At 48.9% G+C, this 16,122-nt stretch overlaps 2 protein-coding genes across 4 annotated transcripts in view; both read left to right on the top strand.

The window, feature by feature from the left end:
• Positions 1–16,122, top strand: part of LOC147018208 (uncharacterized) — a 239,752-nt gene that overhangs the window by 134,310 nt on the left and 89,320 nt on the right. The gene's annotated exons all lie outside the window — the stretch shown is intronic.
• The window catches only part of EIF4ENIF1 (eukaryotic translation initiation factor 4E nuclear import factor 1), a 76,731-nt gene continuing 64,648 nt past the window's right edge, over positions 4,040–16,122 (top strand). The window contains exons 1-7 of one of the 3 annotated variants that reach the window (XM_085897684.1): positions 4,040–4,352; positions 9,049–9,125; positions 9,242–9,318; positions 10,744–10,868; positions 11,093–11,328; positions 11,497–11,677; positions 11,938–12,035. In XM_085897684.1, the coding sequence (XP_085753810.1) occupies positions 9,051–9,125; positions 9,242–9,318; positions 10,744–10,868; positions 11,093–11,328; positions 11,497–11,677; positions 11,938–12,035 (792 nt within the window). In that variant the 5' untranslated portion in view covers positions 4,040–4,352; positions 9,049–9,050. The remainder of the gene's footprint in view (positions 4,353–9,048; positions 9,126–9,241; positions 9,319–10,743; positions 10,869–11,092; positions 11,329–11,496; positions 11,678–11,937; positions 12,036–16,122) is intronic. The other 2 variants (XM_085897683.1, XM_085897682.1) reach the window with 2 other exon arrangements.

Raw genomic sequence — 16,122 nt, 5'->3', positions numbered from 1 at the left:
CTCAATTTAACCAACCAATTATTTTTTAGGTCAACATCGATCAAAAGGTCAAAGGTCAACATTTCAAGCGGTATTTCTAAAATCCTCAATTTTATTCTGATTGACTTGAAATTTGAAGAGGATTTATATTTCACCTCACTCAATTCAACCAACCAATTATTTTTAGGTCAACATCGACCAAAAGGTCAACATAGGTCGAAGGTCAACATTGCAAGCGGTGTTTCTAAAATACTCAATTTTCATACGATTGACTTGAAATTTGAAGATGATTTATATTTCAAGTGACTTAATTCAACCAAGCAATTATTTTTTAGGTAAACATCGACCAAAAGGTCAACATAGATCAAAGTTCAACATTTCAAGCAGTATTTCTAAAATCCTCAATTTTCATCTGATTGACTTGAAATTTGAAGAGGATTTATATTTCAAGTCATTCAATTGAACCAACCAATTAATTTTTTTAGATCAACATCGACCAAAAGGTCAACATTGGTCAAAGGTCAACATTTCAGGCGGTATTTCTAAAATCCTCAATTTTCATCGGATTGACTTGAAATTTGAAGAGGATTTATATTTCAAGTCACTCAATTCAACCAACCAATGTTTTTTTTTAGATCAACATCGACCAAAAGGTCAACATAGGTCAAAGGTCAACATTTCAAGCGGTATTTCTAAAATTCTCAATTTTCATCCGATTGACTTGAAATTTGAAGAGGATTTATATTTCAAGTCACTCAATTCAATCAACCAATGCTTTTTTTTTTTTAGGTCAACATCGATCAAAAGGTCAAAGGTCAACATTTCAAGCAGTATTTCTAAAATCCTCAATTTTATTCTGATTGACTTGAAATTTGAAGAGGATTTATATTTCACCTCACTCAATTCAACCAACCAATTATTTTTTAGGTCATCATCGACCAAAAGGTCAACATAGGTCAAAGGTCAACATTGCAAGCGGTGTTTCTAAAATCCTCAATTTTCATGCGATTGACTTGAAATTTGAAGCTGATTTATATTTCAAGTCACTCAATTCAACCAACCAATTATTTTTTAGATCAACATCGATCAAAATGTCAACATAGGTCAAAGGTCAACATTTCAAGCGGTGTTTCTAAAATCCCCAATTTTCATACGATTGACTTGAAATTTGAAGAGGATTTATATTTCAAGTCACTCAATTCAACCAACCAATTATTTTTTTTAGATCAACATCGACCAAAAGGTCAACATAGGTCAAAGGTCAACATTTTAAGCGGTGTTTCTAAAATCCTCAATTTTCATCCGATTGACTTGAAATTTGAAGAGGATTTATATTTCACCTCACTCAATTTAACCAACCAATTATTTTTTAGGTCAACATCGACCAAAAGGTCAACATAAGTCAAAGGTCAACATTTCAAGCGGTGTTTCTAAAATCCCCAATTTTCATACGATTGACTTGAAATTTGAAGATGATTTATATTTCACCTCACTCAATTTAACCAACCAATTATTTTTAGGTCAACATCGACCAAAAGGTTAACATAGGTCAAAGGTCAACATTGCAAGCGGTGTTTCTAAAATCCTCAATTTTCATCCGATTGACTTGAAATTTGAAGAGGATTTATATTTCAAGTCACTCAATTCAACCAACCAATTATTTTTTTTAGATTAACATCGACCAAAAGGTCAACATAGGTCAAAGGTCAACATTTTAAGCGGTGTTTCTAAAATCCTCAATTTTCATCCGATTGACTTGAAATTTGAAGAGGATTTATATTTCACCTCACTCAATTTAACCAACCAATTATTTTTTAGGTCAACATCGACCAAAAGGTCAACATAGGTCAAAGGTCAACATTGCAAGCGGTGTTTCTAAAATCCCCAATTTTCATACGATTGACTTGAAATTTGAAGATGATTTATATTTCACCTCACTCAGTTTAACCAACCAATTATTTTTTAGGTCAACATCGATCAAAAGGTCAAAGGTCAACATTTCAAGCGGTATTTCTAAAATCCTCAATTTTATTCTGATTGACTTGAAATTTGAAGAGGATTTATATTTCACCTCACTCAATTCAACCAACCAATTATTTTTTAGGTCAACATCGACCAAAAGGTCAACATAGGTCAAAGGTCAACATTGCAAGCGGTGTTTCTAAAATACTCAATTTTCATACGATTGACTTGAAATTTGAAGATGATTTATATTTCAAGTGACTTAATTCAACCAAGCAATTATTTTTTAGGTCAACATCGACCAAAAGGTCAACATAGATCAAAGTTCAACATTTCAAGCAGTATTTCTAAAATCCTCAATTTTCATCTGATTGACTTGAAATTTGAAGAGGATTTATATTTCAAGTCATTCAATTGAACCAACCAATTAATTTTTTTAGATCAACATCGACCAAAAGGTCAACATTGGTCAAAGGTCAACATTTCAAGCGGTATTTCTAAAATCCTCAATTTTCATCCGATTGACTTAAAATTTGAAGAGGATTTATATTTCACCTCACTCAATTTAACCAACCAATTATTTTTTAGGTCAACATCGACCAAAAGGTCAACATAGGTCAAAGGTCAACATTGCAAGCGGTGTTTCTAAAATCCCCAATTTTCATACGATTGACTTGAAATTTGAAGATGATTTATATTTCACCTCACTCAATTTAACCAACCAATTATTTTTAGGTCAACATCGACCAAAAGGTCAAAATAGGTCAAAGGTCAACATTGCAAGCGGTGTTTCTAAAATCCTCAATTTTCATCCGATTGACTTGAAATTTGAAGAGGATTTATATTTCAAGTGACTTAATTCAACCAACCAATTATTTTAGGTCAACATCGAGCAAAAGGTCAACATAGGTCAAAGGTCAACATTTCAAGCGGTATTTCTAAAATCCTCAATTTTCATCCGATTGACTTGAAATTTGAAGAGGATTTATATTTCAAGTCACTCAATTCAACCAACCAATTTTTTTTTTAGATCAACATCGACCAAAAGGTCAACATAGGTCAAAGGTCAACAACTTAGGTGAGATTTCGAAATTCCTTGTTTCGAAAAAAAACTTCGGTGAGGGGAGTGAGTGAGATTTAAAAAAGTCATCCAGAGAGCAATTGGGCAAGTATGGACAGTTTAATTTAAGTTTAATATAGGTACGATGTTGGAAACCTTAATTAGGAATGGGATGGGTAATTTTATCTTGGGTAGAAAAACGAATATATCGGGTGGAGAGGAATTGAATTTTTAAAAAAGAGAATGAAAGGCGCCGGTCAACACGGATTTAAGAAAAGGTCATCACGTTTAACAGATTTAGTGGTGTTCTGTGAAGCAGTTTTTAATTGTGTGGATGAGGGAAATGCAGTGGACGTAGTACATCTCAACTTATAAAAGGAATTTTAAAAGGTACTGTCTGCGTCAACACGTCACAAGGTGAAAGACGGAAATACGTCACACGGCGCGACAAAGCTTTTCCTGCGGAAATACGTCACACGGCGCGACAAAGCTTTTCCTGCGGAAATACGTCACACGATGCGACAAAGCTTTTCATGCCGAGGTACGTCATACGATGCGACAAAGCTTTTCCTGCGGAAATACGTCACACGGCGCGACAAGCTTTTCCTGCGGAAATACGTCACACGGCGCGACAAAGCTTTTCCTGCGGAAATACGTCACACGATGCGACAAAGCTTTTCCTGGTTTTAGAGTATTTTGAGTCACCGATAAATTCCAAGTCGTCCACAAAATTGTGCTTCTGTCTGATTAACAACACATCAGCTCGAATTTTTTTTTCAAGGAAAAGGACATAAATTATCGACAATTACTTTACACCGCCTTTACATTCCCATTGACTACATCGGTTTTATTCTCACTAAAAAAAAAAAAACGAATAACGGTGCAGAGAACAATCAAACATGGCTTCAAAATTTCGGAATGAGACCGATCGAGCTTTTGCATGAATGAGTGGAATCGTGCTTTGTGCAAGATCAAGATAATGAATCATTGGTGTAGTTTTGAAATCTTCGTCATGCCCGCGCCCTCCCCCTGATCATGTTTGTTATTCTCTCTCCCAAACCACATCGGAAACCAACCAACCCGAGACACGCAGAGAACGAACCATTTAGTCAGTAAGTCCGTCACTCAGTCAGTGAACCAACCACAATCTGGCGGAAGTGACGACATCAATCAAAGCTTTGAGGGGCCTGCTTCTTCCACCACTTGTTTTGCCAGTTGTGGACCGGGTGCTGATTTTCACAGTTGATGTAAATACTTTTCATAAATATAAGTCCGAAAAAACTTTTTTGTTTGGGAGGAGGGAAGATAACCCCAGAAACCCTTATCGAGGGCGTTGGAGCTGCTGTTTCAGGTGAGAAAACGGACGGATTACTGTTTGTATACGGATAAGAACGTTTGGGTGTGAGAGATGGAGAGAGGGGCGCGGGGAGTGAGAGGCGAGGGGAGCGAGAGGTGAGGGTAGCGCGGGGAGCGAGAGGTGAGGGTAGCGCGGGGAGCGAGAGGTGAGGGTAGCGCGGGGAGCGAGAGGTGAGGGTAGCGCGGGGAGCGAGAGGTGAGGGTAGCGCGGGGAGCGAGAGGTGAGGGTAGCGCGGGGAGCGAGAGGTGAGGGTAGCGCGGGGAGCGAGAGGTGAGGGTAGCGCGGGGTGCGAGAGGTGAGGGTAGCGCGCGGGGAGCGAGAGGTGAGGGTAGGCGCAGGGAGCGAGAGGTGAGTGGTAGCGCGCAGGAGGTGCGAGAGGTGAGGGTAGCGCGGCGAGCGAGAGGTGAGGTTAGCGCGGGGAGCGAGAGGTGAGGGTAGCGCGGGGAGCGAGAGGTGAGGGTAGCGCGGGGAGCGAGAGGTGAGGGTAGCGCGGGGAGCCAGAGGTGAGGGTAGCGCGGGGAGCCAGAAGTGAGGGGTGCGGGGAGCGAGAGGTTTGGGGAGCGAGAGGGGAGGGGAGCGGGAGGGGAGCGGGAGGGGAGGGGAGAGGGAGGGCGAGGGGAGGAGAGGAGAGGAGCGGGAGGGGAGGGGAGAGGGAGGGCGAGAGGGAGGGAGAGGAGAGGGAGAGGAGCGGGAGGGAGCGGAGAGGGAGGGGAGGGGGAGGGGAGAGGGGGAAGGGAGCGAGCGGGAAGGAGGAGGGGAGTGGGAGGGGAGCGGAGCGGGAGCGAGGAGCGAGAGGAGAGGAGAGGGAGGAGAGCGGAGGGAGAGGGAGGAGAGCGGAGCGAGAGGGGAGGAGAGCGGAGCGAGAGGGGAGGAGAGCGGAGCGAGAGGGGAGGAGAGCGGAGCGAGAGGGGAGGAGAGCGGGAGGAGAGCGGAGCGAGAGGGGAGGAGAGCGGAGCGAGAGGGGAGCGAGAGGGGAGGAGAGCGGAGCGAGAGGGGAGGGGAGGGGAGCGGGAGGGGAGGAGAGCGGAGCGAGAGGGGAGGGGAGGAGAGCGGAGCGAGAGGGGAGGAGAGCGGAGGGAGAGGGGAGGAGAGCGGAGCGAGAGGGGAGGGGAGGAGAGCGGAGCGAGAGGGAGGGGAGGAGAGCGGAGCGAGAGGGGAGGAAGAGCGGAGCGAGAGGGGAGAAGGGAGAGGGAGGAGAGGGGGAGGAGAGAAACGGAGCCAGAGGGGAGGAGAGCGGAGCGAGAGGGGAGGAAGAGCGGAGCGAGAGGGGAGGGGAGCGGAGCGGAGCGAGAGGGGAGGGAGCGGAGCGGGAGCGAGAGGGGAGGGGAGCGGAGCGGAGCGAGAGGGGAGGGGAGGGGAGCGGAGCGAGAGGGGAGGGGGAGCGGAGCGAGAGGGGAGGGAGCGGGAGCGAGAGGAGGGAGCGGAGCGAGAGGGGAGGGGGAGCGGAGCGAGAGGGGAGGGGAGGGAGCGGAGCGAGAGGGGGAGGGGAGGGGAGCGGAGCGAGAGGGGAGGGGAGCGGAGGGGAGGAGCGGAGCGAGGGGAGGGGAGCGGAGCGAGGGGAGGGGGAGAGGGGAGGAGAGGGGAGGGAGAGGGGAGGGAGAGGGGAGCGGAGCGAGGGGAGGGGAGCGGAGCGAGGGGAGGGGAGCGGAGCGAGAGGAGAGAGCGGAGCGAGGGGAGGGAGCGGAGCGAGAGGAGAGCGGAGCGAGAGGAGAGCGGAGCGAGGGAAGGGGAGCGGAGCGAGGGGAGGGGAGCGGAGCGAGAGGAGAGCGGAGCGAGGGAAGGGGAGCGGAGCGAGAGGGGAGCGGAGCGAGAGGAGAGCGGAGCGAGGGAAGGGGAGCGGAGCGAGAGGAGAGCGGAGCGAGGGAAGGGGAGCGGAGCGAGAGGAGAGCGGAGCGAGGGAAGGGGAGCGGAGCGAGAGGAGAGCGGAGCGAGCGAAGGGGAGCGGAGCGAGAGGAGAGCGGAGCGAGAGGGGAGCGGAGCGAGAGGGGAGGGTAGGGGTGTGAGAGGGGAGGGGAGCGGAGCGAGAGGGGAGCGAGAGGGGAGCGAGAGGGGGAGGGGAGCGGAGCGAGAGAATGGAGCGAGAGGGGAGCGAGAGGGGAGGAGGAGCGGAGCGAGAGGAAGCGGAGCGAGAGGGAGGAGAGGGGAGCGGAGCGGGAGGGGAGCGGAGCGAGAGGGGAGCGGAGCGAGAGGGGGAGGGGAGAGGGGAGGGGAGCGGCCCAGCGAGAGGGGAGCGGGAGGCCAGACGGAGAGGGGGAGGGAAGCGGGAGGGGAGCGGAGCGAGAGGGGAGGGGAGCGGAGCGGGAGGGGGAGGGAAGCGGGAGGGGAGCGGAGCGAGAGGGGAGGGAAGGAGGGGAGCGGAGCGAGAGGGGGAGGGAAGCGCGGAGGGGAGCGGAGCGAGAGAGGGAGGGAAGCGGGAGGGGAGCGGAGCGAGAGGGAGGGGAGCGGGAGGAGGAGGGGAGCGGGAGGGGGAGGGGAGCGGAGCGGGAGGGGAGGGGGAGCGGGAGGGGGAGACGGGAGCGGAGCGGAGGGGAGGGGAGCGGAGCGGAGCGGGAGGGGAGGGGAGCGGAGCGGGAGGGGAGCGGAGCGGGAGGGGAGGGAAGCGGGAGGGGAGGGAAGCGGGAGGGGAGCGGAGCGGGAGCGGGGGAGGGGAGGGGAGCGGAGCGGGAGGGAGCTGGAGCGGGAGGGAGGGAAGCGGGGAGGGGAGATGGAGCGGGAGCGAGAGGGGAGGGAGGGAGGGAGCTAAGCGGGAGGGGAGGGGAGGGGAGGGGGAGGGGAGGGGAGCGAATGACGGGAGGGGAGGGAGGAGGGAGGGGAGGGGAGCGAAGCGGGAGGGGAGCGGAGCGGGAGGGGAGGGGAGCGAAGCGAGGAGGGGAGCGGAGCGGGAGGGGAGGGGAGGGGAGGGGAGCGGTGAGGGGGAGGGGAGCGAAGCGGGGAGGGGAGGGAGGGGAGCGGGAGGGGAGCGGAGCGGGAAGAGGGAGGGGAGGGGGAGGGGAGGGGAGCGGGCGGAGGAGGGAGCGGAGCGGGAGGGGAGCGGGAGGGGAGCGGGAGCGGGAGGGGGACGGAGCGGGGAGGGGGAGCGGAGCGGGAGGGGAGCGGAGCGGAGCGGAGCGGGAGGGGAGCAGAGCGGGAGGGGAGCGGGAGGGGAGCCGGAGCGGGAGGGGAGCGGGAGGGGAGGGGAGCGGGAGGTGAGGGGAGGGGAGCGGGAGGGGAGCGGGACGGGAGTGGGAGCGGGAGGAGGGAGGGGAGCGGGAGGGGAGCGGAGCGAGAGGGGAGGTGGAGGGGAGGGGAGGGGAGCGGGGAGGGGAGAGGGGAGGGGAGCGGGAGGAGGAGCGGAGCGAGGAGCGAGAGGGGAGGGGAGCGGAGCGGAGGGGAGCGGGAAGGGAGTGAGCGGGAGGGGAGGGGAGCTGGGAGGGGAGAGGGGAGGGGGAGCGGGGAGGAGGGGAGCGGGAGGGGGAGCGGGGAGGGAGGGGAGCGGGAGGGGAGCGGAGGAGGGAGCGGGGGAGGGGAGGGGAGCGGGAGGGGAGCGGAGTGAGGAGCGGGGAGATAGGAGCGGGGAGGGGAGGGGAGCGGGAGAGGGAGCGGAGCGGAGGAGCGGAGGGAGCGGAGCGGAGGGGAGTGGAGCGGAGGGGAGCTGGAGCGAGGGGGGAGAGGAGAGGGAGAGGAGAGGGAGATGGGAGCGGAGTGAGAGGGAGAGGGGGGAGCGGGGGGAGAGGGGAGAGTGGGGAGAGTGGAGCGGGGGGGAGAGGGGGGCGGTCGAGAGGGGAGAGGGGAGCGGGGGGAGAGGGGAGCGGGGGGAGAGGTGAGCGGGGCGAGAGGGGGGGCGCGGGTAGTGAGAGGTGAGGGGAGCGTGTTGGATGTGGGGAAGAGGGGAGGGGAGCGAGGAGCAAGAGGCGCAGGGAGCGAGAGGTGAGGGAAGTGAGAGACGCGGGGTGTGGGTGGAGGGAGAGGCCACGGAGAGATTAGATGCGAGGGCGAGGGGTGAGGGCACGGCCGAGATGTGTTGCTAGGATGGGGGCGAGGGCATGGCGAGATGCTCGGTGAGGGAATGATGAGGTGAGGGGCGAGGCCACGGCGAGATGTCTTGCGGGGGACGAGGGCATGACGAGATGCGTGGCGAGGGCATGACGAGATATGAGGGCATGACTAGATGTGTGGCGAGGGCGGGGGTCAGAGCACTACGAGACTCGTGGTGAGGGCAGGGGGAGAGGACACGATGAGATGCGCGGCGAGGGTGGAGGTCGAGGTCGAGGTGGAGGTGGAGGTAGAGTTATTGAGATGCGTGGTGAGGGTGGAGGGAGAGGACACGGCGAGATGCGATGCGCGGAGGGAGAGGACACGGAGAGATGAGATGTACGGCGAGGGTGGAGGGAGTGGAGCAGGAGATGAGATAAGATGAGATGAGATGAGATGCGCAGCGAGAGGAAGGGAGAGGGCACGATGAGATGAGATGCGCGGCGAGAGGAAGGGAGAGGGCACGATGAGATGAGATGCGTGGCGAGAGGGAGGGAGAGGGCATGATGAGATGCGTGGCGAGGGCGGAGGGAGAGGAGGAGGAAGAGATGAGATGAGATGCACAGCGAGGGCAGAGGGAGAGGGCACGGTGGGGATCGAGACGGATGGTTCCTCTCCCGCTGGACGGGGGTCGAGAGTGAGTTGGTGTGTGATTGGACGTCTTCTTCTTGTCCCTCAGGCATGGATGCTGTGCAGAAGAATGAAGCAGAGGTGGAAAACCAATTGCAACGTCGTGTGTCCCTTAAATACAGCAAGGTAATTCCACTTTGTCTTGCATCTTACGTGCTGAGAGAATGTTCAGTTAAAACTTTGTTTCTTTATTTCCTCCTGTTCTCCTTCTCGCTTTGATCTGTTCAATTGCTCTCTTCTAGGAGAAACTTCTGCAAATACGTGAAGAGAGTGCTATTTCAAAATTTCGCCCCAAATGCTTGCAGGATCGGTTTGACTGGTATGATGTGTTGATATTTGTTATTTTTTTGCAGTTTACCCACCCTTTCGGGGTTGGGGATGGGGGGGCGGGATGATGTTTGTAAATTATTTGCCAAGTGCAGTATTACATGCTGTCAATGAAACCTGTTGGATGTTGGAAACTCAGTGTAATTTCTTGTATTGTAAGCCATGAAAATTGACGAGCCTTTCTTGATTCAAAACATTAACATGCCTGAATCCCAGGAAATGAAAGAGGCAGGGAATTCCAGGATGGTACTCATAAGCAGTGATGCAAAGGGGGAGGGGATGGGGCAGAATATTTTTGAGGGTAGGGGGTTTGGGGAAATGAAAACAGAATCAGAAAAAACTTCCAGTCATGTTTGCATCCAAGATACTAAACGCACGTTTTTATCCATTATCACTTATGGTGCACACAATGTACTTGCATTCAAGATACAATATCATACGTGCACTTTATATTCAGCTCTCGTGCTGCATTTTAATCACTGACGACACACACACACACACACACACACACACACACACACACACACACACACACACACACACACACACACACACACACACACACACACACACACACACACACACACACACACACACACACACACACACACACACACACACACACACACACACACAATAATTCCTTCTGATGGTTCAAAATATCAACATCTAAATCAGTGAGTGATTGCCTTTCAAAGAATCCTAACTGAAAGGGGAGTTCCTTGTCGGGGGAAATAAATCATGACATTTGAATGATCGATTAAAGATTTTGTTTTTTGTTTTTTGTTTTGCATACAATACACAGGCTAAACATGTGCAGATTTATTCATTATCCGTGTTTTTTTTTCAGACACTCCCCCCCCCCCCCATACCCTCGAACATCTATTCAAGTGAAACTTGGTGCATGGCTTTATTGTGTTGAGTTTCAGGGTGTTTTGTCAATTTTTCAGAGTTATGTCCTTTTAGGACAGAAAATATCACACCAGAAGGGGACATGTACTGCAAAGCAATTCTCACTCTTGGTTTGATTGAATTATATACTTACTTGCACACTGTAGAACACAAATTGCCTTATTCGCACCTTCAAAAACCTCCAGTTTAGCAGTACTTGTACAAAATATTACGCAATTTTATGACATCTCGATCAATCAAATTTGCCGCTCGCAGACCCTACCTGTGTCCTTTTATTATTATTATTATTATTATTATTATTATTATTATTATTATTCTTTCAATTATTACCGAATCTCTGAGAATTTCAACAAGTCTGCTTTTATTTCTCTTGTTCTCAGGATCCTTCATATGTGTTACTTGTACTTGTAATTATATTTGCCAACTCTAAATTCTAATCGATTAGTTTTATTGGGGATATGTTGGATTGTGCTGTTGTGGTGCATGTGTGTTCTTGCCTGAATAGTGAAGGGGTCTGGGACCCAGAGCGATGGCATGCAGCTGCACTTCCTGACTCTGCGGTGGCGATGGTGAGTGAGGATTGGGCAAGCGGGCCCAACGGGCGTCCGGCTGCAAAACGTCGTTCGTCTGGTGAGGAGCTTCAGTAGTTTTTGCTTGGATGTGATGTCATTTCCTTTTCCTTTTTTCTCAACAGTTTTGCCTGTTGCTCTTGTAATTTCAAGCACACTACTATTCAACTTCTCGTAGGATAATAACACTTGTTACCTTGTCCTTTAAATTATTATTTATTTATTTTTAACCCATAACCTTGTGCTTTGCATGGTCGGCTTGTTATTTTTCTCCACCATTTATAGATCCCCGAGAGCGTCTGAGGGATGAAGTGGATGTTGTCCTGAGTCCCCAACGTCGAAGCTTTGGGGGAGGCTGCCATGTTGCTTCCCTGAGCACTGCTCGTCAGGTTCAAAGCCATCCAGAGGGACTGTCTGAAGTTAGGGCCTCGCAGCTTTCCAATGGACGGCGTGTTGGAAGTGGACGAGTGGTTGTTCGTACATTTGATAGAGAACCGTCGGGAAGGGAGCGAAGGAACAGGGTAAATGGCAGATATCCATCACATGTTCGGCAAACTTATTGTGGAAATTTTCTATTGTTCAATGTGTTAAAATTTGTTTTTCAAATAATTATTATTATTTTTCTTTCCATCCTGCTGGTTCCATTTTTCAGCTTTTCTCTCTCTCCCTTTCTCTTTTTCTCTCTCAAGGGTGAGGCCCGGCGCCCTGGAGACCGCCGTCGCAAAGACGAGGTAGAACCTGAGTGGTTTTCGGCCGGACCCATCAGCCAGTCAGAAACTATTGAACTCAAAGGGTTTCTGGAGGATGAGCGGGGTAAGGCAGGAGGAAACGAGAGGGGATTGAAAGCAGCAAGTATCAAAGAGAAACCAGGTGATTAATCTAAAGGTTTATTGGGCTCATGAGTAATGCAAAAATGAAATGCGCTCTCTTAAATTGTCTGGCTAACTTACTGTTAGCGTAACACTGGTTACCTGGTGACTTCTAATTGACATGTGTTGGTGGAAGTTAACTGTGCTTGCTTCGATATTGTTACCACTTTGGGCTGCTTCAATAATTATTATTATTATTATTTTTATTGTTTCTGTTATTTTAAAACTTGTTTGCTCAAGTTGCTGAATGTTATTCTTCAGGAGAAAATGGGTTTGATGCAGTATTACCTTCTGAGCCGGCTGTCCCAGCATTTGACCTCAATGAGTTTTTAGAGAAAGGTCTGCCTGGCCTGGCTGTGGTGAGTTGTCTGAGCAGTTGTTGTTTGTTTGGTAAATTTGTGAATGAAAGAGTTGGCATTATTGTTTGACATAGTTGACATTTGTGGTGCTTTTTAGGGCTTTACGTTCTTTATTTATTTATTTTGTTTCTTTTAATATCACACGTCATGCTCACTGTGTGGTTTGAATACATTAATATTACTTTTTAGGCGTGTAGTGGATATTGACATTAGCACAAGACAGAAATCAATTGGGAGACAGTCACACTTTCTAGAAATCGTGTTGTGTACTGTTTATGCAAATACAGTGGTGAATGTCCCTGAAAAGTATCTTATCTGAAACATCCATGGCAGTGAATTATTATTTCATAAATTTGTACCATCATTTAAGTCCCCCAATATGTTGGTGTGGATAGTTTCTGAAATGGACTTTTAAGTTCCTGACTCATCTGGCTCTCTTGCAACAGCTCTTGCACTCTGGCAGACCCAGATTGAGTCTTCTGCTGTTGTTGCTGTTTTTGTTCTCGACTCTTTTTCCCCACAGCACCAGAAGCTAATCCCACTGACCCTATGAAGTATTTACTTGCTTTGTGGGTTTTTTTTTCTTTCTCTAATGGCGTTACGTGGGGTCAACTGTCCTTCCAACTCTGACGGCTCCAATGACGATGCTCTTTCCTCAAAAGGATTCTCTGATGTTCCCCATTCCAGTTTCCTCCCTCTAATCTGTGGATATTTCAGTTGCCACCTTGCGAGTTTTCTTGGGCCTTATAACCACAGTCCATGCTATTACAGCTGGGCCTTTTTTGCGGTCTGATTATTAACCTCCGCCATCTTCGAAGATGGATGGAGGTTACTGTTTTCACCCCTTTCTGTTTGTTACTTACGAAATCTAAATATTTCGTAAGTATATTGATGACTTCCGTTTCTGTTTGTATGTTTGTTTGTTTGTAGGCACGATAACTCAAAAACGGAAGAAGCTACCAATGTCAAATTACACCACGTGGTTCAGGAGGGTGATGGCTAGCGCTGATTAGATTTTGGTCAAAATCGGTCAAAGGTCAAGGTCACAGTGAGGTCAAACATAATTCCGTAAATTCACGTGGCGAAATGAAGTATTTTTGCTTCGCTCGACGTTACGAGTTCGTTTTAACTTCGATTTTAATTTTGTCTTCGGTTTTTGTGATCGCTTAGGACGCTTAAAACTCGGTTGTCGAAATTCTGGTAAAAATTGGATGTTTTGGAGACGTTTTAAGATTGTATAAAAAATATTTCACTCGACGCTTCACGGGTCGTCCCATGATGCAGTGCGTTTGAGCAGACGCATCGTTGAGTCACGTTAAGGTTTTCCGTGTGCGCGCTGACGGTGTTTTTGATAAAGATGGTGTTTAAAAGTCATTTTTTATCCCAATAAAGGTTATCGTCGCATGCCTGACTCGCTAAGCCGTCGGATTGTGTCAAGATTGTTGGTGGATGGCCGAATATTACGGTTTTGTGACTTTGATAAAATAATATTAAATAAATGCGTGGAGAAATGGAGATTTTTGCTTCGCTCGACGTTACGAGTTCGTTTTAACTTCGATTTTAATTTTGTCTTCGGTTTTTGCGATCGCTTAGGACGCTTAAAACTCGGTTGTCGAAATTGTGGTAAAAATCGGATGTTTTGGAGACGTTTTAAGATTGTATAAAAAATATTTCACTCGACACGTCACAGGTCGTCCCATGATGCAGTGCGCTCGAGCAGACGCGTCGTTGAGTTACGTTAAGGTATAATTGCGTGGAGAAATGGAGATTTTTGCTTTGGTCGATGTTTTTTGATTTTTTTTTTTTTTGGTTTGGTACGATTTTTGATGGTTTGTTACAGAATCATCGTAGAAACTTCTGGTTTGCGTCGCTACCTTCTCTCGAGACAGCTTTTATTAGACGAGGTCAGAGGTCAAGTTGACGATTTCTTAAGTACCAGTCTATGACTGCTTTGTTTGTTTGTTTGTGAACCGTATTACGGAAAAACTCCTCGACGGTTTTCGACGAAACTTTGGAGGGGGTTGGGTGTGGTCCAAGGATCATGCCATTAAATTTTGGACTTGGTCCCCCCCCCCCAAAAAAAATTTAGACAATTTTTTTTTGCATTTCTACATGTTTTAAGTGATTTCCAACCCCCCCCCCAAAAAAATTGTTACCCCCACCAAAAAAAAAGATTTTTTTTTTTTGCATTTCTACATGTTTTAAATCAGGGGTCGGGAACGTGTGGCTCGCGAGCCAGGTATGGCTCTTTTGATGATTGCATCTGGCTCGCAGATAAAATTGGAGTTTGAAACTTGGAAAGCCCAATATTTCTCGCAGAAGCTTTACCTATAGTTTGAATGGTGTCGTTCTTCATTCACGTGCAGGGCTGAACTTGGCAGAAGGAGAGAAGAAAAAACACCTCCGAATTGTCTGAAGCGGTTTTTGTTTCGTCCAGTCATGCGGCCGACGCGAGTCGTGATTTCGGTTCCTCCAATGACGTGCCGCCGCCGAGACGCGTCACGGAATTCATCTCGACCAATCACGCGCCACCGCTGAGGCGACTCGTGATTTCGGTTCCTCCAATGACGTGCCGCCGCCGAGACGCGTCACGGAATTCATCTCGACCAATCACGCGCCACCGCTGAGGCGACTCGTGATTTCGGTTCCTCCAATGACGTGCCGCCGCCGAGACGTGTCACGGAATTCATCTCGACCAATCACGCGCCACCGCTGAGGCGACAGCATCCCAGAGTCGGCTGGCCGCGCTGCACCTCTCGAGTATGGCAGCCCGTGCGCAGGCCAGCCAGACTCACTTGGGTCAACATCTCCCTCTCTCTCATTTGCTCAAAGCTAACCCTTCGACGAAGAAGATGGCGAAAAGAAAAAAAGATGAGGAGTATCGTACATTTCAGGACGAATGGGCCGAAGAATTCGCCTTTGTGGAGAGAGCAGGTTCTGTGGCAGGGGTCGGGAACGTGTGGCTCGCGAGCCAGGTGAGGCTCTTTTGATGATTGCATCTGGCTCGCAGATAAAATTGGAGTTTGAATAACTTTTTTTTTTTCATCATTTTGAAAAACAGTCAATTTAAAGATGCATGCACAGCAAGTGAGCCCACTCAAAACTTTAATCTCCACCAGTTAGCTGGCTTCACATCCAGTCTCCTACAGTCATTCAAAGCACGCTTTGGAGAATTTTGTGAGCACACTCGTCTTTTTGAGTTCATCACCCATCCAAACGAGTGTTCACTGAACACAGCCGACCTGAGTTACATTCCTGGTGTCTCCGTCAGATATTTTGAAGCAGAAGTGGCTGACCTGAAGGCCTCAGACATGTGGGTGAATAAGTTCAAGTCACTGAATGAAGATTTGGAAAGAATCGCACGACAGAAAGCAGAGTTGGCGAGCAAGCACATGTGGACAGAAATGAAAAAACTTCAACCCTAAGACGAGCTGATTATCAAAACTTGGAACGCGCTTCCTGTCACATACCACACACTGCAGCGTGTGAGTATTGCTGTATTGACCTTGTTTGGATCTACGTATGCATGTGAGCAGTCATTCTCACATCTTAAAAACATCAAGTCCAACCTACGATCACGTCTAACGGATGAAAGCCTCAACGCTTGCATGAAGCTTAACCTCACCAAGTACCAACCAGACTACAAAGCCATCAGCAAATCCATGCAGCACCAGAAGTCCCATTAATGGTGAGTATTATAACAACATTATTTAAAATAATAAATTCAGAGGCTTATTATACTCACATTTCGTTGAATTCAGTCTTAAAATATATTATATGGCTCTCACTGAAATAGATTTCCAAATATTTTGTTTAATGGCTCTCTGAGTCAAAAACGTTCCCGACCCCTGTTTTAAATGATTTCCAAGCCCCACCCCCAAAAAAAAATTGTTAGAGAAAATTTTTTTTTTGCATTTCTACATGTTTTAAGTGATTTCCAACCCCCCCCCAAAAAAAATTGTTAGAGAAAAAAAATTTTTTTTTGCCTTTCTACATATTGTAAGTGATTTCCAACCTCCCCCCCCCCCCCAAAAAAAAAATTTAGAGAAAAAAAATTTTGTACAACTTTTTTTTCAACAATTTTGAT

Source organism: Eptatretus burgeri, chromosome 10 (assembly GCF_056783735.1).
Source record: "Eptatretus burgeri isolate ZD-2024b chromosome 10, Ebu_testis_v1, whole genome shotgun sequence".
Classification (NCBI taxonomy): Eukaryota; Metazoa; Chordata; class Myxini; order Myxiniformes; family Myxinidae; genus Eptatretus; species Eptatretus burgeri.
The sequence above is the reverse complement of the archived record's forward strand: the minus strand, read 5'-3'. Positions and strand labels throughout refer to the sequence as shown.